Source organism: Eleutherodactylus coqui, chromosome 13, assembly GCF_035609145.1.
Source record: "Eleutherodactylus coqui strain aEleCoq1 chromosome 13, aEleCoq1.hap1, whole genome shotgun sequence".
Classification (NCBI taxonomy): domain Eukaryota; kingdom Metazoa; phylum Chordata; class Amphibia; order Anura; family Eleutherodactylidae; genus Eleutherodactylus; species Eleutherodactylus coqui.
Genome location: NC_089849.1, coordinates 15,480,604 through 15,501,371, shown reverse-complemented (window position 1 = coordinate 15,501,371; position 20,768 = coordinate 15,480,604). Strand labels below are relative to the sequence as shown.

At 50.1% G+C, this 20,768-nt stretch overlaps 1 protein-coding gene across 2 annotated transcripts; it reads left to right on the top strand.

Moving 5' to 3' along the window:
* Positions 1-2,991: 2,991 nt before the first annotated feature.
* On the top strand, positions 2,992-15,320 carry RPS21 (ribosomal protein S21). 2 transcript variants are annotated; one of them, XM_066586168.1, is made up of 6 exons: positions 2,992-3,093; positions 8,350-8,427; positions 8,827-8,890; positions 9,956-10,027; positions 11,340-11,395; positions 15,246-15,320. In XM_066586168.1, the coding sequence occupies exons 2-6, from the start codon at positions 8,378-8,380 to the stop codon at positions 15,253-15,255; spliced, it is 252 nt and encodes an 83-aa protein (XP_066442265.1). In that variant the 5' UTR covers positions 2,992-3,093; positions 8,350-8,377; the 3' UTR covers positions 15,256-15,320. The 2 variants fall into 2 exon arrangements, with proteins under 2 accessions (XP_066442265.1, XP_066442266.1); XM_066586169.1 differs by having other exon boundaries at positions 3,055-3,089.
* Positions 15,321-20,768: the final 5,448 nt, after the last annotated feature.

Here is a 20,768-nt window from a genome sequence, read left to right as displayed (position 1 = left end):
GAAGGCTCAGCAAGTGCCAGCACCGTCTCCCAGAGGATTCGGCTATGGGATCAGTTCAGCTGTGCAGAGCATGCTCAGGGATGGCAGGGGGTTGGTGTATCTCTGCGCACTGTGAGACGAAGACTTTTGGAGACCACTCCAGTGTGAAGAAGAGAAGACGCTTTTTTTTCCCAAGAAAAACATCAAGGATAGACTGACATTTTGAAGGAAGTACAGGGATTGGACTCAGAGGACTGGGGTAAGGTTATTTTCTATGATGAAGCCCCATCAGACTGCTTGGAACATCTGGAAGAATGATTGTCCGGAGAAGATAAGGTGAGCTACCATGATCCTGTGTCATGTCGGCAGTAAAGCATCCTGAGACCATTCGTGTGTGGGGCTGCTTTTCATCCAAGGGAGCGGCCGAACTCACAGCCGAAGACCACCGCCATGAATAAGTAATGGGATCTAACCATCCTCCACGAGCAACTTCTCCCAACTGTCCAGGAGCAATCTGGTGATGAACAAAGCACCATGTCACAAGGCAAAAGTCATAAGTAAGTGGCTTGGTGAACAAAACATTGAAGTTTTGAGTCCTCGGCCAGGAAACTCCCCAGATCTCCATCCCATTCAGAAACTTTGGTCAATCCTCAAAAAGCAGGTGGACAAACAAAAACACAGAAATTGTGATAAACTCCGAACACTGATTAGGAAGAATGGGTCATCAGTCAGGATTTGGCCCAGAAGCTGATATACAGTATGTCAGGGCAAATGGAAGAAGTCTTGGAAAAGTAAGGCTGGGTTCACAAAGGGCGGATTCCCGCCGGAAATCCCACGGTTTGGGCGCAGCAAAAACCTCAAGATTTCCACCAGGAGAACCGCCGCGGAAAAGCCCCCAACGGCTTTGAAGCGGCCTGGCCGCTCGCTCTTCCGCTGTGGCCGGCGCTCCAATAAAGGAGAGCGCGGCCGCAGCGGAAAGAAAAAATAAACAGACATACTGCCTATTCTAAAGCCGCAGCCGCGGTTCCTGCCTGACTTACCGCATCAGATTGGCCTGCCCCGTGTGGACGAGATTCCTGAGAAATCTCGTCCACATGACTGGCTAATCACGAGATTAGCGGCCGTGGGTAGATTTGCCGCAGCGAAACTCCGCACGGAATTTCCGCAGCAAATATGCCCTGTGTGAACCCAGCCTAAGGGTCATCACTGTAAAAATTGAGTTCAAACTTGATGTATTTATCAATAAAAGTGTAAAAACTTATGAAATGCTTAGAATTGTACTTCAGTAACTGTAGAAACATCTGACTAACCGATCGAAAAACACCAAAGCAGCAAACTTTGTAAAAACCGGAATATGTCAGACTCAAACTTTTGTCCATGACTGTAGTATGCAGTTGTAGAACGTTTTAGAATGGTCACATACATAGACATCAGTATCTAGTATAAGGGGGAGCGCACACTTAGAGGGGTTGTCCGGGACTGTTAGCTATCCTCAGGATAGGTCACCAATAGTTGATCAGCAGGGGTCTGTTACTCTGGATCCCCAACATTCAGCTGTTCGCTGAGCCGCCATCCGTGTGGACCACGCTGGAAGCCGATAATGTCTTCATTGATGCTCACCGGGATGGTAATGTAGGCGTAGCTCCCATCGACTTTAATGCAATACCAATCCGGACTGGTGAACAGCTGAGCCGTGGACCCCTGTTGATCAACTAATACTATTGATGACCTAGCCTCAGAATAGGTCATTGATGGTAAAAATCCTGGGCACCACCTCTAACAGGTATTGGACATCACAGCCCTCGGGCCCAGTAGACGGGTAGATCACAGAACACCAGTCACGGATGCCCCCAGGAGACACAGCTGCCCACGCTTATCCTAGCGCTCTGTTCATGCTAGTTTCTGTTCATAATGGGAGCCATTGGCGTGTGTCGGAACCATTGTACAATGGATCTGAATGTTGCCCAACAGACCCCATTATGGGATTTTGCATCAGTACTAGCCAAAACCAGGAATGACTCTGAAACGCAGAAGAGCCGCAGGTCGTTCCATTGTAGTTTTTCGTTGTCGGCGCCATTCCTGATTTTAACTCCCAAAAGTACTGCCGCAGTATGCTGACCCCAATGCTTGCGGCTGCAGAATCCTCTAGATTATCAGCGCACGCGTAAGTAGTTTGCTATATACAAGGAGCTGCTCCTTTGCAGGTGGATGGTGGGAACGGGGTGGAAGCTATGAGAGCGGCATCCTCAGAATCGGCGCCCCACTTCCTATCAGCTCATAACATTATTTTATGAGACTCATTTCAGCTGATGGCGTCCCGTTCAAAGATTTATCCGCACGGGCGCGATGCAACTGACAGAACGTGAACCTATTGAGGTGAATGGGTGAATGCCGTCCGTCACACACGCCATTGATTTCACAGACTCGTCATCCATGATTAAAAAATATTGCAGCACGTTCCTATTTTGTTGTGTTTTCAAACACCGAAATTGGCATTAAAATTTGATGGGTGTGTGATAAAAACGGCGCACTTTTCATCGCTTTTTTAACGCCTCAATGAGCGTGACGACGGCTACTGGGTCACATTCAGTTTTTTCCGCACGTATGATAAAAGGGTTACACTAAAACGCACTGACTGAAATCGCACTCGCCTGTGTGAATAAGCGTTAAATCAGCCGAGCTGTATTTATATAGGCGGCCATTTATGTTCCCGCGCCAGTTATCTGGGTCACACATAAATGTACTTCTGCAGTTTAATTTTTAATTTCTCCCAGTCCTTAATAATTATAAATGTATCTAAAATAACTTCTCCCTTATCAACAAAACATGAAGCAGTTCTAAATAATAATCATGTCGCTTTAAAAAGGAGCCATCTTTCTGTAGACTGGCATTAGCGCCTGTACTAGTTGCCCTACACGAAAATGGCCGCCGCATGTCCGACTCACAATACAATTTTAGCTCTAGTGTTCTGATTCAGTTGTTACCATGGCAGCGCTTACGACTTCCGCTCTGAAGGTTACACACCCGGAAGTGTTCTCGTCAGCGGCCCTCATTTCTCTACTTCCGGGGCGGTGCTACCTCCTCTTTCGTGTCAGCCATTACTGTGAGCAGTAGGTGAGCGCTCTGCTGCGCGGTGTTGGGGGGTCTAAACAGTCTGTAGCCGCTTGTAACCCCGTGATAGCGCAGCGCTAGGGGTGGGGAACATCCGTATAACGGAGCGGTGCTCGTAGTTTGGCGCCAAGTATCGGGCGAGGCACATAGAGAGGCGCACACGTGTCTGGAGGCCTAAAGATCCCCGGCAGCATCCTAGGAGACACCGGAGACTAATAGCCTGCAGCCCCGGCCTAATGTAATGGTGGTTGTATGTTGTATCTGGTTACAGTGAGTGCAGCTCTGGAGTATAATACAGGATGTAACTCAGGATCAGTACAGGATAAGTAATGTATGTACACAGTGACTCCACCAGCAGAATAGTGAGTGCAGCTCTGGAGTATAATACAGGATGTAACTCAGGAGCAGTACAGGATAAGTAATGTATGTACACAGTGACTCCACCAGCAGAATAGTGAGTGCAGCTCTGGAGTATAATGCAGGATGTAATGTATGTACACAGTGACTCCACCAGCAGAATAGTGAGTGCAGCTCTGGAGTATAATACAGGATGTAACTCAGGATCAGTACAGGATAGGTAATGTATGTACACAGTGACTCCACCAGCAGAATAGTGAGTGCAGCTCTGGAGTATAATACAGGATGTAACTCAGGATCAGTAAAGGATAAGTAATGTATGTACACAGTGACTCCACCAGCAGAATAGTGAGTGCAGCTCTGGAGTATAATACAGGATGTAACTCAGGATCAGTACAGGATAAGTAATGTATGTACACAGTGACTCCACCAGTAGAATAGTGAGTGCAGCTCTGGAGTATAATACAGGATGTAACTCAGGATCAGTACAGGATAAGTAATGTATGTACATAGTGACTCCACCAGCAGAATAGTGAGTGCAGCTCTGCAGCATAATACAGGATGTAACTCAGGATCAGTACAGGATAAGTAATGTATGTACTCAGTGACTCCACCAGCAGAATAGTGAGTCCAGCTCTGGAGTATAATACAGGATGTAACTCAGGAGCAGTACAGGATAAGTAATATATGTACACAGTGACTCCACCAGCAGAATAGTGAGTGCAGCTCTGGAGTATAATACAGGATGTGATGTAGGATCAGTACAGGATAAGTAATGTATGTACACAGTGACTCCACCAGCAGAATAGTGAGTGCAGCTCTGGAGTATAATACAGGATGTAACTCAGGAGCAGTACAGGATAAGTAATATATGTACACAGTGACTCCACCAGCAGAATAGTGAGTGCAGCTCTGGAGTATAATACAGGATGTGATGTAGGATCAGTACAGGATAAGTAATGTATGTACACAGTGACTCCACCAGCAGAATAGTGAGTGCAGCTCTGGAGTATAATACAGGATGTAACTGAGGATCAGTACAGGATAAGTAATGTATGTACACAGTGACTCCACCAGCAGAATAGTGAGTGCAGCTCTGGGGTATAATACAGGATGTAACTCAGGGTCAGTACAGGATAAGTAATGTATGTACACAGTGACTCCACCAGCAGAATAGTGAGTGCAGCTCTGGGGTATAATGCAGGATGTAACTCAGGGTCAGTACAGGATAAGTAATGTATGTACACAGTGACTCCACCAGCAGAATAGTGAGTGCAGCTCTGGGGTATAATGCAGGATATAACGCAGGATCAGTACAGGATAAGTAATGTATGTACACAGTGACTCCACCAGCACAATAGTGAGTGCAGCTCTGGAGTATAATACAGGATGTAACTCAGGGTCATACAGGATAAGTAATGTATGTACACAGTGACTCCACCAGCAGAATAGTGAGTGCAGCTCTGGGGTATAATACAGGATGTAACTCAGGATCAGTACAGGATAAGTAATGTATGTACACAGTGACTCCACCAGCAGAATAGTGAGTTCAGCTCTGCAGTATAATACAGGAGGTAACTCGGGATCAGCACAGGATAAGTAATGTATGTACACAGTGACTCCACCAGCAGAATAGTGAGTGCAGCTCTGGGGTATAATACAGGATGTAACTCAGGATCAGCACAGGATAAGTAATGTATGTACACAGTGACTCCACCAGCAGAATAGTGAGTGCAGCTCTGGGGTATAATACAGGATGTAACTCAGGGTCAGTACAGGATAAGTAATGTATGTACACAGTGACTCCACCAGCAGAATAGTGAGTGCAGCTCTGGGGTATAATGCAGGATGTAACTCAGGGTCAGTACAGGATAAGTAATGTATGTACACAGTGACTCCACCAGCAGAATAGTGAGTGCAGCTCTGGAGTATAATACAGGATGTGATGTAGGATCAGTACAGGATAAGTAATGTATGTACAGTGACTCCACCAGCAGAATAGTGAGTGCAGCTCTGGAGTATAATACAGGATGTAACTCAGGATCAGTACAGGATAAGTAGTGTATGTACACAGTGACTCCACCAGCACAATAGTGAGTGCAGCTCTGGAGTATAATACAGGATGTAACTCAGGGTCATACAGGATAAGTAATGTATGTACACAGTGACTCCACCAGCAGAATAGTGAGTGCAGCTCTGGGGTATAATACAGGATGTAACTCAGGATCAGTACAGGATAAGTAGTGTATGTACACAGTGACTCCACCAGCACAATAGTGAGTGCAGCTCTGGAGTATAATACAGGATGTAACTCAGGGTCATACAGGATAAGTAATGTATGTACACAGTGACTCCACCAGCAGAATAGTGAGTGCAGCTCTGGGGTATAATACAGGATGTAACTCAGGATCAGTACAGGATAAGTAATGTATGTACACAGTGACTCCACCAGCAGAATAGTGAGTTCAGCTCTGCAGTATAATACAGGAGGTAACTCGGGATCAGCACAGGATAAGTAATGTATGTACACAGTGACTCCACCAGCAGAATAGTGAGTGCAGCTCTGGGGTATAATACAGGATGTAACTCAGGATCAGCACAGGATAAGTAATGTATGTACACAGTGACTCCACCAGCAGACTAGTGAGTGCAGCTCTGCTTATTGCGCTAATGACCAACAGAATATTGCGACTATTGGCTACCGTGGATGGCGTACATTCGGCTGAATGTGGGTTTCTAAAGCAATCTGTATAATGCACTTCATCCGATGTGGAGCAGGGTGTCCTCGCTCTCAGGGGGAGCTTTGCTTTGCACTTGTAGGTAACCGGATTGAATGTCTCTGGAACACATTGCGGTAGATCAGCGGCGCTTCTTTGCCGCTTCTCACTATCCTACTCCCCCTTTACTGCTTGTTATACATGTTGTGTCCCGTGTCTCACTGCGGTGGTCCCGTCACTGCACAGCCAGGACAATTCGTGGCATCATAGGTATGATGATCTTTAAAGGGGTTGGCCCACTCTTGGCTATTGCTGACCTCAGGGGATGTCGGTCATCCATAGTAGTTCGGTGGAGGTGTACCACCTGGATCCCCTAGTATCCGTCTGTTCTCGGGTCAGTGTCTTTATGTACTGAGCAGTTTTTCGGCAAAAAGCTCCGTACATCGTTTAGTGGCCCGGGTTGGTACTGCAGGCTGATTCCTATTAAAGTGAATGCAATAAGAGAAGGGTTTTTGAGCCTCCAGTATATGAGGGGGCAGCCAAAAGAAACGGCAGTCGTAATCTGGTGGTCGGGATGTTACTAGTACCGGCGTCTGGTGCTAGGTGAATGTCTGCTGAACACCCCCCCCCACCCCCCCACCCCCCCGAGGCAGTTCGCCAGCCGACTTTGTTGGAGACGGTCACATTCGGCTTCAGCGGTTTCAAATTTTTAAATTTTTTTTCCCAACAAGTTCAGTTTTTCGCCTCTTTTGTGAGGCCGGCTTCATGTGAACAACGAGCCGCTGGGATATTTTGTTTCCACTGCTCAAAACACTTGTAAAAAAAAAAAAAAAAGGCGGGCAGAGCGAGATCAGGTGAGTACGGAGGGGGAGGCGAGGGTGTCATGCCGGTTCACACTCAGCGCTATGTGGGCCGGTACGTTGTCACAATGGACGAACCAGTCACTTGTTTGCCCACATGGCACGGAGTTGTTGAGCAATTTATGACGAAAACCGCGAACTCCTCGCCTCATCCTCCGGACTCGGCCGATCTCGCTCATCGTGACTTTATTTTTACGAGTGCTTTCAGCAGTGGAGGATGAAACCACTTCCCAGCGGCGCGGTGTTCGTATGAATCCGCCGTCACAAGGGGTGAAAAACTGAACAACTTGGGGGAAAACAATTCACTGGAGCCAAACGCAACTGTCCTGGCAGCGTCAGCTGGAATACCACCCAGAAGGGTACCGCAGATATCACCTAGCAGTAGAAGCTGCTACTAGTGACGGCCCGCACAGCAGAAGACCACTGCTCTTACCTTTGGGTACCCCCTCGTGTATATAGTGTAAGTTGGACGCCTTGATCACTTCTGCTATACACGGCAACAGTAGTCTTCCGCAGCTGGTAGAGTAGGTTACGGAGATGGCCGGTCCTGGAGGCCTTCAGCTGCTGACAACCCTTAGGCACCCTGTGATTCAATCACCGCTGGTGTTCCCTCTCCAATCACTTAGATGCTGCGGTCAGTACTGACAGCGGCATCTAAGGGTGAATTCACCCCAGCGCTTGCTTTCCATTCTTCTGCTCCTTTATAGGAATCCCTGTTTGGATGGATCCGTCCGGTGACAGAATAGTCCAGATATTGACTGTAACGAGGTCGTTCAGCTTCCATCCTGCCTTCCAGCGGTTTTTCCGGAGTGTATAGCCCAGCATGATGCACTATTTCATCTGGGATTCTATGCTGGGTCTGCACCACAGACTTCAGATGGGGCTTCCAGTTCAGATGTGAACAGAGCCTAAGGGGTTAAACACCCAAGATCAGTTTTATAGTGATGCTTCGATCCTGGAGAAACAAAGATGGCCGCACCGCTGCCTGATACCTGATGTACGCAGTGTATTAGTATGCATTGGTCGTCTACATGCTGCTGTGACTGGTCAGCATTGAACATGTGGGCAGCGCCGGTCAATCAAGGCAGGTGAAGCTGCGCACTAGCATTCAGCCTTAGTCTATCAGGTAGTCGGAGAAGCCGGTGTGGCCATCTTTGTTTTTGGACCCGAGGGTCGCTGTAGGTGGGTGTCAGCTGTATAACGCAGCCGGGACCGGCCACAGATGCGGTAGGCTCAGCTTCCCAGCCTGTACTTGTATAGCGGATGTCGGGGGGGGGCTGATTGTTGCTTGTTGTGAAAATTAATGGCGGGTTTTATTTTGGCAGCTCCGTCTGACATCAGCCAAGCTTCAGCATGCAGAACGACGCTGGTGAATTCGTGGACTTGTACGTCCCCCGCAAATGGTAAGGAAGGACGTTATATCTGCATGGTGCTTGTCGGAGGGTATGATGTGCGTGACTAGGGGTGCGTTCACACGGCGCTGATTTGCTGCAGATTTCACCCTTTCAATTGGTTCAAATTGAAGGGGTGAAATTTGCAGATCTGCTCCAAAATCTGCAATTCCAAACTGCAGCAAATCAGCGCTGTGTGAACGCACTCTTAAAGTGGCGACTGCGTGCTGTGAAGCAATACGATTATTGGGGTGGCGCTGGGCCTGGTGACTACAGGCTGAGCAGCCGTAGGCCGGTGGGGGCTGCTGCAGCGTGATTGACAGATCTGCTCTCCGCCATCTTGTACATGGAGCTCCAGCTCACTATATCGGCGCGGTTACTTGCGTTTTTAATGTGAACCCTTCTCTGCAGCTCTGCCAGCAACAGAATTATCGGAGCAAAGGACCATGCCTCCATCCAGATCAATCTTGCCGAGGTAAGTGCACACAGAACAGTCATTTGCCTATACAGCGATGTGTGCAAATACACCGCAGCTGCTGCAGAACCTCAGCCGGCAGTAAATAACGCTATTTGGAGGATACATGGTAAAATTAAACCTCCCTTTTCGCAACTACAGTAATTACCCATAAGTGCTTCCATGCCTGCAGTCTGCATCTTGTGTACAGGATAAGAAGGTTAACCCCTTCAGGGCGGGAGATTTTTTTAAAAATTTGTCTTTTCTTGTCTCTCACCTTCCAAGAGCCGTAACTTTTTTTTTTTTCTTAACTTTTCCATTGTCGCCGCCGTGATGAGAGCTTGTTTTTTGTGCAACAAATCATAATTTTTAATGGGACCATTTATTATACTGTATTATGTGGGAAAACATGTACAAACTTTTAAGAAGTGGAGAGAAATAAAAAAAAGAATGCAATTGCGCCATCTTTTAAGGTGTTTAGTTTTTACAGCACTGAGTGCAATAAGGCTGCCTTTTTTTTGCAATGCTATTTAGTTCCCACCTACAAGGGACTTGAACTTGCGATCATTTGATTGCTTGTACAATATACAGCAATTTAAGTATTGCTGTGTATAGTGATTTTTTAATGTTGCCGATGAAGTCTTGCCACAGGTGGGATTTGATAAGCATCTATGCATTCCTGCCTTGGCAGCCTTCAGTAGGTCCCGAGTGTCATGAGGGCTGATGGCTCCCAAGCCCGCTCTATCCACCCCTCATCACCAGCCGGCGTCGGTTTATCATTGGTGGCTGTGAAGGGGTTAAGCATTCAGCCGGCGGCTCCTCTGGAGAGCAGCGTGTACCGACACTTATCTCGTCCTCAGCAGCAGCTGTAATCCGCTCCCTTACATCATCCTTTAGTAATGCTTCTGCTATTTGTTATCAGTTTGGCTCCGTTTCTGCGGTTGCGGCTTTATTACAGGCTTGTTTACCCCGTCTCCAGTGTATGATGCGTTAACCCTTTGCTGGCTGCAGAGTAGCTGTACAGCTTGCAGCTAGCCGTGGGATGCAAGTATTCAGCGTCTGATCTTGTATTGTCTCCCTTTGTAGGTTGACAAGGTGACAGGCAGAGTTACCGGCCAGCACAAGACCTATGCCATCTGTGGCACCATTCGTAGGATGGTAAGTAGCCGTCCTCTTCCTGCTACCTGATAACACTAGTCCTGTTAGATGACTTGATGGTCACAAGGTAAATTATACGTATTTCCCAAAGGTTTCATGTCCACGGGCATGCACGGATTCTCAGTGTGGAATCCCACAACAGATTCCTGCCGTGCCCGCAGACATGAAGCAAAAAATACATTTCGCCTTACCTGTCCGGACGCAGCGCGGGTCTTCTGCATCGCGGCCGGATTATCTCTTCTGTACGGCTGATGTGCCTGAAGTGCCGTGCGCATGCGGCATGCCTCTTTTAAGGTTTTTAAATCTGCAGCTTTTCCTTGGCTACGTGGCACGTCTGCAGTGTCAGCGGCGGGCATGTTGTGGATCTGACAGCTTCCATTGACTTAAGTGGAAGCTGTCCCTGCGGGATCCGCAGAAAAATGGAGCATGCTACTTTTTTTTTTCCCATGTGCAATTCACACGCAGGAAAAAAAAATAACATCCGCAGGTATTTAAATACCTGCAGATGCCTAATGATAGTCTATGGGCATATTGAACTGTGGATCATCCGCACGGGAGACCCATGGGGATTCCACAATTCAATTATGCCTGTGGACATGAGGCCTAAGAGTATTCAGGTCCATTTACACGCAAAGATGATCACTCAAAATTCGACAGAAAGTGACAGTTTTGAGCCATCATTTTGCATTAGTAGCTAGCTTCATTTGCATGTATTTAGAGACCATCAGGTTGTCTGTTCTCTAAATACATCACCAAGTAGATCTGTGACTGTGCATGCAGAAAGCGGCGGACGGAGTGCATTTATATAGGTCGCAGTTCTCTAGGGCGATGACTTGTATTGATGATTCGTAATAGGCGTAGGTTATTCCTCATAATGCACAACCTGGCTGCTGCAGAACCTCTTATATGTAGTTAAAGGAATTCGATCACATTTTTGCTGAGGCACTATTCTAATGCCCCATCGTTCAGGTGTATGTAGCTAAAGTGTAGACCCTATTTTACATTAGGCAATCGCATACATGGCAATACCCTGATGAGTACTGATGATTAGGATTTTCCCGTTCACTTCTGATAATCTGTATATATAAGGGATTGCCGTGTATGTGATTCTCTTATGTAAAAAGGGGTCTCTGTATTTTTAGCTTGCTTAGCAACAAAAAAGAAAATTGTAATTAAAATCAAGAAGAGATTAAGGAAAAAAAAGAATGCGCTTTAGATTTTTGGCCAAACTCCCGGCCCCACTTATGACATATGTGCACATGAAGCGTTTGTAACTACCCGGCAGAAGAGTTAATCTGTGTTCTGTTGACAGGGAGAATCTGATGACTCCATTCTCAGGTTGGCGAAAACCGATGGCATTGTTTCAAAGTGAGTGAATAACGTCTAACGTGAGCTGCGTGTGCAGCACGCTGCTATCTGTAGTCTGGTGCCATACATGTGAACCCGCACACCTTCCTGCCATGACCCCATGGTCTGGTGCCATACACGTGAACCCGCACACCTTCCTGCCATGACCCCATGGTCTGGTGTCATACATGTGAACCCGCACACCTTCCTGCTATAACCCCATAGTCTGGTGCCATACATGTAAACCCGCACACCTTCCTGCTATAACCCCATAGTCTGGTGCCATACATGTAAACCCGCACACCTTCCTGCCATGTCCCCATAGTCTGGTGGCATACATGTGAACCCGCACACCTTCCTGCTATAACCCCATAGTCTGGCGGCATACATGTGAACCCACACAGCTTCCTGCGATAACCCCATAGTCTGGCGGCATACATGGGAACCCGCACACCTTCCTGCCATGTCCCCATAGTCTGGTGGCATACATGTGAACCCGCACACCTTCCTGCTATAACCCCATAGTCTGGCGGCATACATGTGAACCCACACAGCTTCCTGCGATAACCCCATAGTCTGGCGGCATACATGGGAACCCGCACACCTTCCTGCCATGACCCCATAGTCTGGTGGCATACATGTAAACCCGCACACCTTCCTGCTATAACCCCATAGTCTGGTGGCATACATGTGAACCCGCACACCTTCCTGCCATGACCCCCATGGTCTGGCGGCATACATGTGAACCCGCACACCTTCCTGCCATGACCCCCATGGTCTGGTGCCATACATGTGAACCCGCACACCTTCCTGCCATGACCCCCATGGTCTGGTGCCATACATGTGAACCCGCACACCTTCCTGCCATGACCCCCATGGTCTGGTGCCATACATGTGAACCCGCACACCTTCCTGCCATGACCCCCATGGTCTGGTGCCATACATGTGAACCCGCACACCTTCCTGCCATGACCCCCATGGTCTGGTGCCATACATGTGAACCCGCACACCTTCCTGCCATGACCCCCATGGTCTGGTGCCATACATGTGAACCCGCACACCTTCCTGCCATGACCCCCATGGTCTGGTGCCATACATGTGAACCCGCACACCTTCCTGCCATGACCCCCATGGTCTGGTGCCATACATGTGAACCCGCACACCTTCCTGCCATGACCCCCATGGTCTGGTGCCATACATGTGAACCCGCACACCTTCCTGCCATGACCCAATAGTCTGGTGCCATACATGTGAACCCGCACACCTTCCTGCTATTACCCCATAGTCTGGCGGCATACATGTGAACCCGCACACCTTCCTGCCATGACCCAATAGTCTGGTGCCATACATGTGAACCCGCACACCTTCCTGCCATGACCCCATGGTCTGGTGCCATACACGTGAACCCGCACACCTTCCTGCCATGACCCCATGGTCTGGTGCCATACACGTGAACCCGCACACCTTCCTGCCATGACCCCCATGGTCTGGTGCCATACATGTGAACCGCACACCTTCCTGCCATGACCCCCATGGTCTGGTGTCATACATGTGAACCCGCACACCTTCCTGCTATAACCCAATAGTCTGGTGCCATACATGTAAACCCGCACACCTTCCTGCTATAACCCCATAGTCTGGCGGCATACATGTGAACCCACACAGCTTCCTGCGATAACCCCATAGTCTGGCGGCATACATGGGAACCCGCACACCTTCCTGCCATGACCCCATAGTCTGGTGGCATACATGTAAACCCGCACACCTTCCTGCTATAACCCCATAGTCTGGTGGCATACATGTGAACCCACACAGCTTCCTGCGATAACCCCATAGTCTGGCGGCATACATGTGAACCCGCACACCTTCCTGCCATGACCCCCATGGTCTGGTGCCATACATGTGAACCCGCACACCTTCCTGCCATGACCCCCATGGTCTGGTGTCATACATGTGAACCCGCACACCTTCCTGCTATAACCCCATAGTCTGGTGCCATACATGTAAATCCGCACACCTTCCTGCTATAACCCCATAGTCTGGTGCCATACATGTAAACCCGCACACCTTCCTGCTATAACCCCATAGTCTGGCGGCATACATGTGAACCCACACAGCTTCCTGCGATAACCCCATAGTCTGGCGGCATACATGGGAACCCGCACACCTTCCTGCCATGACCCCATAGTCTGGTGGCATACATGTAAACCCGCACACCTTCCTGCTATAACCCCATAGTCTGGTGGCATACATGTGAACCCACACAGCTTCCTGCGATAACCCCATAGTCTGGCGGCATACATGTGAACCCGCACACCTTCCTGCCATGACCCCCATGGTCTGGCGGCATACATGTGAACCCGCACACCTTCCTGCCATGACCCCCATGGTCTGGCGCCATACATGTGAACCCGCACACCTTCCTGCCATGACCCCCATGGTCTGGTGCCATACATGTGAACCCGCACACCTTCCTGCCATGACCCAATAGTCTGGTGCCATACATGTGAACCCGCACACCTTCCTGCTATTACCCCATAGTCTGGCGGCATACATGTGAACCCGCACACCTTCCTGCCATGACCCAATAGTCTGGTGCCATACATGTGAACCCGCACACCTTCCTGCCATGACCCCCATGGTCTGGTGCCATACATGTGAACCCGCGCACCTTCCTACTATTACCCCAGAGTCTGGCGGCATACATGTGAACCCACACAGCTTCCTGTGATGACTCCACAGGCGGCGTCTGTGTAACATGCGTGGTGCTAAATGTTGCTGAACCTGCAGAGTTTGGTGGGATTGGTCAAGAATCTAGTGTGTGTGTGTATAACGCGGCCGGACTATTCACTGGTTATAGGGGATGCGGCCGAACACCAGATCTAGTTCTACCAGGCGTCAGATTTCCAGAATATTAGATTTAGGCGCTGTCGCCATGTCCTTAATGGAAAAACGCCCACAAATTCCATTATTGTTTTCATTTATTCATTTTTTATGGCGTTCACCATTCGGTAATAATAACGACTCCTTATCTGTTCGGCACAATTACTGCGGGGCCGGGTTTATACAGACTTATTTTTAAATTACTTTTGCACAATATAAACCTCTTTGTTTTTCTGGCAGCTCCGTCAGGGCCGGTGTCATGCAGGAAGCGGGTGATTTGTATTGGTACATTCCGAGGTACACGCGACTTCTGAATGGCTTTTTATAACGTTTTTTAGGAGACAAACAAAAGAAATAGCAATTCTGGCGGTGGTTTCTGTAAATTGTTTTTCGGCGTTCACCGTGTGAGATAAATAACATATTTTCATTCTCTCGGTCGATACGAATGCGGTAATACCCGTCGTGTGCCAGTTTTTAATAAATAATTTTTGGATGTTTTATCCATTTATCCGCCTCCGTGTAGTGGCCGGCACTTGTAACTGCGGCCACGGCTCTCATTGAAATCCCCAGTCGATCAACTAGTGATGAGCTATCCTGAGGATAGAGGAGGAGGGGTCAGGACTGCGCTCCAAAATATATTAACGGTGATGAAATAGGAGAAAAATGGACTTACCTGGTGTGAACAGCCAGATATTAGGTAGAAGGATCAACTGTCGCACCTGTGGTCCTGGCAGACAGGTAGATGCCAGGTGGAGAACTGGGGAGCTGCAGGAGGGTCCAAAGTCCAGACAAGGCTTGGTGTAAGGAAGCCATATGCAAGAAAAGTCCTTCTGCGCTCATAAGAGGAATGAAATGCTGATGGAATTCCACTTCCTTTGCAAGGGGGGGGGGGGGGGGTTCGGTGTGTTTGACCCTTTTTTTTTTTTTATACCAAAAGACAGCGAAAAGTGTGCTTCATTAACGTGAATTTTATTTCATTTCTTCTTAGGAACTTCTAGATGAAGAATCCTTTGGATTTGGGAGTCTTGTAAGAAAACAACAAAATAAAAAAAAATTACAAAAACCTTCTGGGGTCTGTGTTGCTGTGCTGTCTGCTCATCCTTGTGGCTCTTTATGCATTTTACACTTTTTTCACTCACTAGTAGATCTTAATAGGCCATCTGCTCCCGGTTCGATCGTGTGCGCTGAGGATAAGAACGGTTCTTAACCCTTTAAGGATCGGCCCTTTTTCAATTTTCGGTTTCTCCTACCAGCTTTCAAAAAAAAAAAAAAAGCGTAACTTTGTTTTCTGTCGCTGTAGCGGTCTGCGGGCTCGTCTGTTGCGGGACAAGTTTATATCTTTCAGTGGTATTCAATGTACCATATAATGGACTAAAATCCTGCAGTTTTTCTTTTCTTTGGGGGGCATATTGTTACGGCATATGTTGTCGGTGGGTCAGTGTGATTGTGACAAACTTATATACGGTTGTGTTTTTGCTGTAATTTCTTCTACAATCTCCTGACCGCCATAACGTTTTCATCTTTCCGTGAACGGTGCTGTCTGCGGGATGACCGGTGGCTTCTATTGGTACCATTTTGGAGTACATATGACTTTCTGATCGCTTTCGTTACATTTTTTTCTTGGAGACTGACCAAAAAAAGCACAATTGTGAATTAATCTTTTATGGCGACATTCAGCTGTCGTGACAATTGGTGCGTCATTGGACTCTTGTATACGTTGGGAGATGTGTGAAACGCTGCGTCATTGTGCAGGAAAAAGCACATCAGGAACTCGTTAGACTGATTGCTGGCTGGGAGCGTTGGTGCGTATTGTTTTGCGTATGTGATTGTGCAAAAAGTACAGTAATGTGCGTGCAAAACAACTTTCATTCTGCAAAAACGCTGTGCGCATGCGCGCAAAAGGCTGAAAATGTGAAGCAAGTAATGACTTCTTATGTTGCTTCCAATCCCTGATTCTGAGGAGTCTTGTAACGTCACAGTGATGTTACCGCTCCATAATTGTCCTGCAGCTCGTGTCCGTCACGGAGGTCCAGCTCTCTACAATTAGGGGGCTTCCAACAGGCACACACTTCCTTTGTGCAAAATCTAAAGTTTACCCCTGCTCCCACATGCTTCAGCTGTGCATGAGCACTATAGCACCCCCTGCAGGTGGCACTAGTGCATGGTTATCCTGATACTGCTCAGGCTTGATGTGAGCTTTGCTTTCTGTCATCTGGGGTATGACAGGCCGTTTATAACATGGCGTGGGATGCACGGGTCACATAGTTGGTGTATGAGCTGCTTCTTCCTGGGGTCTGATCACTTAAGCTCCTGTAGAGCTTCACGCTGGGGCCGGGACAGAAATATACAGTGTGCGACGCTTATCTCCTTGCTTACGAGTGCTGGAGAGCGGCCGGCGCACTTACACTTTTGAACTCTGATGTTCCATCATACTTTGAAGTTCTTTCCAAAAAGATCGGGTTGGAAGAAACGTTGAAGTGGTTTCTCTGCATTGCGTGAAATAGATGGACTCTTAGGGGTCTACTAAAGGTATGTTCACACCCGGCAGATTAGTTACAGAAATGTGTAGAACTATCCTGTTCATCTGATTGGAGCTACAAACATCAGTGCGTTTGATGCTGAAGCATCCCCAGATGAATGCAGCTGATTTCAGATGTGGAAACGAATGCAACAGGTCCGCCATGTGTGAATATACCCCAACGCTGACGGTCATCCTGGTCAATGAGCAGGAACACGCCTCACATGGATGGTTCAAGACAACAATAAAGGAATAAGTTAAAGGGACTCGCCTGGTGTGCCCACCCGGGCCCGATGGACCAAGTGTCAGACCCGTAGTCCTACTGGAAGTAGAGGTGGCCTCTTCTGCTGCAAGCATCCAGATGAATGACGCCGCAGAGCTGCAGAACCCCCTCCTATTGGTAGACGAAGCCCAGGTTATCACCACTGAGACTCCAACTTCTTGGGAATCTCTTTAATCTAGACAAGCCATGATACATACAAACACTAAACTCCACGACGGATGTACAAGTGGAGCACATGGGCAGACAACGCGTTTCAGTGCAACTGCTGCACCTTTTCTTAAGCCTAATTATCATGAAGCTGCAATGGTATATATGAAGCTAAAAAAAAACAATTACCTGAAATAAGGGGAGTGGAACATCCGGGGGGGGGGGGGGGGGCGTTCCCTATTCCAGCCTCGTCGTACGGGTATTTCTCGTATTTGCCGTTATGGCACATGTCGTGCCTCCATGCTGGTCGGCGGCCCTTATAGACGCCATCCCGTCGCTACTAAAGTGAAAGGTAACGCTCATTCACATCACTGATCATGTCGGATATGTTGCACTCATGGGGCTTACAATAGAAAAACTTTATTATTCATGGACGAATGGGACAAGATCATACTGTGATACTGATATAGAATATACTGATCGGGTCTTGTACTAGATGAGATATTAAATGAAACAAAAATTGGGCGTTCAGAGGAATAGATTTTTTTTTTTTTAAAGCCTAAATTCAGTTAAAAATAATTAAGAAATCCCTTCAAGTAATTGTGTGTAAATCCCACCAATCAGACAAAGGAGCATATGCACCCTGAGACCTCTTACACATACTGAGCAGAAGAGGGCATATGGGAACCCTGGTCTCGGGCCGGTGGGGGGAGCGGTGGTGAAACCCCCACCAATCAGACACTTATCACCTAGCCAATACTTAGATAAGCCTATTCTAGTACAACCCCTTTACGGAGGAAGCGAGTACGGTCGCCAAAAGTATGGGGGACGCACATAGAAGGTGCTGAAACTGGATTTTCTTCACAATTTTCAGTCCGGTGTTGGGCCATCTTTGACCGCAGTGACTGCAGTAACCCGGTGACATCCCCCCCGCCAGACCCTGTTGTCATCTCTACACCTGGTGACATCCCCCTGCCAGACCCCGTTGTCATCTCTACACCCGGTGACATCCCACCACCAGACCCTGTTGTCAGCTCTATACCTCGTGCCATCCCCCTGCCAGACCCCGTTGTCAGCTCTACACCTGGTGACATCCCCCCACCAGACCCCATTGTCAGCTCTACACCTGGTGAAATCCCCCCCGCCAGACCCTGTTGGCAGCTCTACACCTGGTGAAATCCCCCCCGCCAGACCCTGTTGTCAGCTCTACACCTGGTGACATCCTAGCGCCAGACCCTGTTGTCAGCTCTACACCTGGTGACATCCTAGCGCCAGACCCTGTTGTCAGCTCTACACCTGGTGACATCCTAGCGCCAGACCCTGTTGTCAGCTCTACACCTGGTGACATCCTAGCGCCAGACCCTGTTGTCAGCTCTACACCTGGTGACATCCTAGCGCCAGACCCTGTTGTCAGCTCTACACCTGGTGACATCCTAGCGCCAGACCCTGTTGTCAGCTCTACACCTGGTGACATCCTAGCGCCAGACCCTGTTGTCAGCTCTACACCTGGTGACATCCCCCCCCCCCCCGCCAGACCCTGTTGTCAGCGCTACACCTGGTGAAATCCCCCCCGCCAGACCCCGTTGTCAGCTCTAAACCTGGTGACATCCCCGCGCTAGACTCGTCAGCTCTACACCTGGTGACATCCCCCCGCCAGACCCTGTTATCAGCCCTACACCTGGTGACAGCCCCCTGCCAGACCCTGTTATCAGCCCTACACCTGGTGACAGCCCCCCGCCAGACCCTGTTGTCGGCTCCACACCTGGTGACATCCCCCCGCCGCCAGACCCAGTTGTCAGCTCCACACCTGGTGACATCCCCCCGCCAGACCCCGTTGTCGGCTCCACACCTGGTGACATCCCCCCGCCGCCAGACCCGTTGTCGGCTCCACGCCTGGTGACATCCCCCCGCCGCCAGACCCCGTTGTCGGCTCCACACCTGGTGACATCCCCCCGCCGCCAGACCCGTTGTCGGCTCCACACCTGGTGACATCCCCCCGCCGCCAGACCCCGTTGTCAGCCCTACACCTGGTGACATCCCCGCGCCAGACCCCGTTGTCAGCCCTACACCTGGTGACATCCCCGCGCCAGACCCCGTTGTCAGCCCTACACCTGGTGACATCCCCGCGCCAGACCCAGTTGTCAGCTCCACACCTGGTGACATCCCCGCGCCAGACCCCGTTGTCAGCCCCACACCTGGTGACATCCCCCCGCCAGACCCAGCTGTCAGCTCCACACCTGGTGACATCCCCCCGCCACACCCAGCTGTCAGCCCTACACCTGGTGACATCTCCCCGTCAGACCCCGTTGTCAGCCCTACACCTGGTGACATCCCCGCGCCAGACCCCGTTGTCAGCCCTACACCTGGTGACATCCCCGCGCCAGACCCCGTTGTCAGCCCTACACCTGGTGACATCCCCGCGCCAGACCCAGTTGTCAGCTCCACACCTGGTGACATCCCCGCGCCAGACCCAGTTGTCAGCTCCACACCTGGTGATATCCCCCCGCCAGACCCAGCTGTCAGCCCTACACCTGGTGACAGCCCCCCGCCAGACCCTGTTATCAGCCCTACACCTGGTGACAGCCCCCCGCCAGACCCTGTTGTCAGCCCTACACCTGGTGACATCCCCCCGCCAGACCCAGTTGTCAGCTCCACACCTGGTGACATCCCCCCGCCAGACCCAGTTCTCAGCCCTACACCTGGTGACATCCCCCCGCCAGACCCAGTTGTCAGCCCTACACCTGGTGACATCCCCCCGCCAGACCCAGTTGTCAGCCCTACACCTGGTGACATCCCCCCGCCAGACCAAGTTGTCAGCCCTACACCTGGTGAAATCCCCCTGCCAGAACCAGTTGTCAGCTCCACACCTGGTGACATCCCCCCGCCAGACCCAGTTGTCAGCTCCACACCTGGTGACATCCCCCCGCCGCCAGACCCAGTTGTCAGCTCCACACCTGGTGACATCCCCCCGCCGCCAGACCCAGTTGTCGGCTCCACACCTGGTGACATCCCCCCGCCGCCAGACCCAGTTGTCGGCTCCACACCTGGTGACATCCCCCCCCCCCCCCCCCGCCAGACCCAGCTGTCAGCCCTACACCTGGTGACAGCCCCCCGCCAGACCCTGTTATCAGCCCTACACCTGGTGACAGCCCCCCGCCAGACCCTGTTGTCAGCCCTACACCTGGTGACATCCCCCCGCCAGACCCAGTTGTCGGCTCCACACCTGGTGACATCCCCCCGCCAGACCCAGTTGTCGGCTCCACACCTGGTGACATCCCCCCGCCGCCAGACCCAGTTGTCGGCTCCACACCTGGTGACATCCCCCCGCCGCCAGACCCAGTTGTCGGCTCCACACCTGGTGACATCCCCCCGCCGCCAGACCCAGTTGTCGGCTCCACACCTGGTGACATCCCCCCGCCGCCAGACCCAGTTGTCGGCTCCACACCTGGTGACATCCCCCCGCCGCCAGACCCAGTTGTCGGCTCTACACCTGGTGACATCCCCCCGCCGCCAGACCCAGTTGTCGGCTCTACACCTGGTGACATCCCCCCGTCAGACCCCGT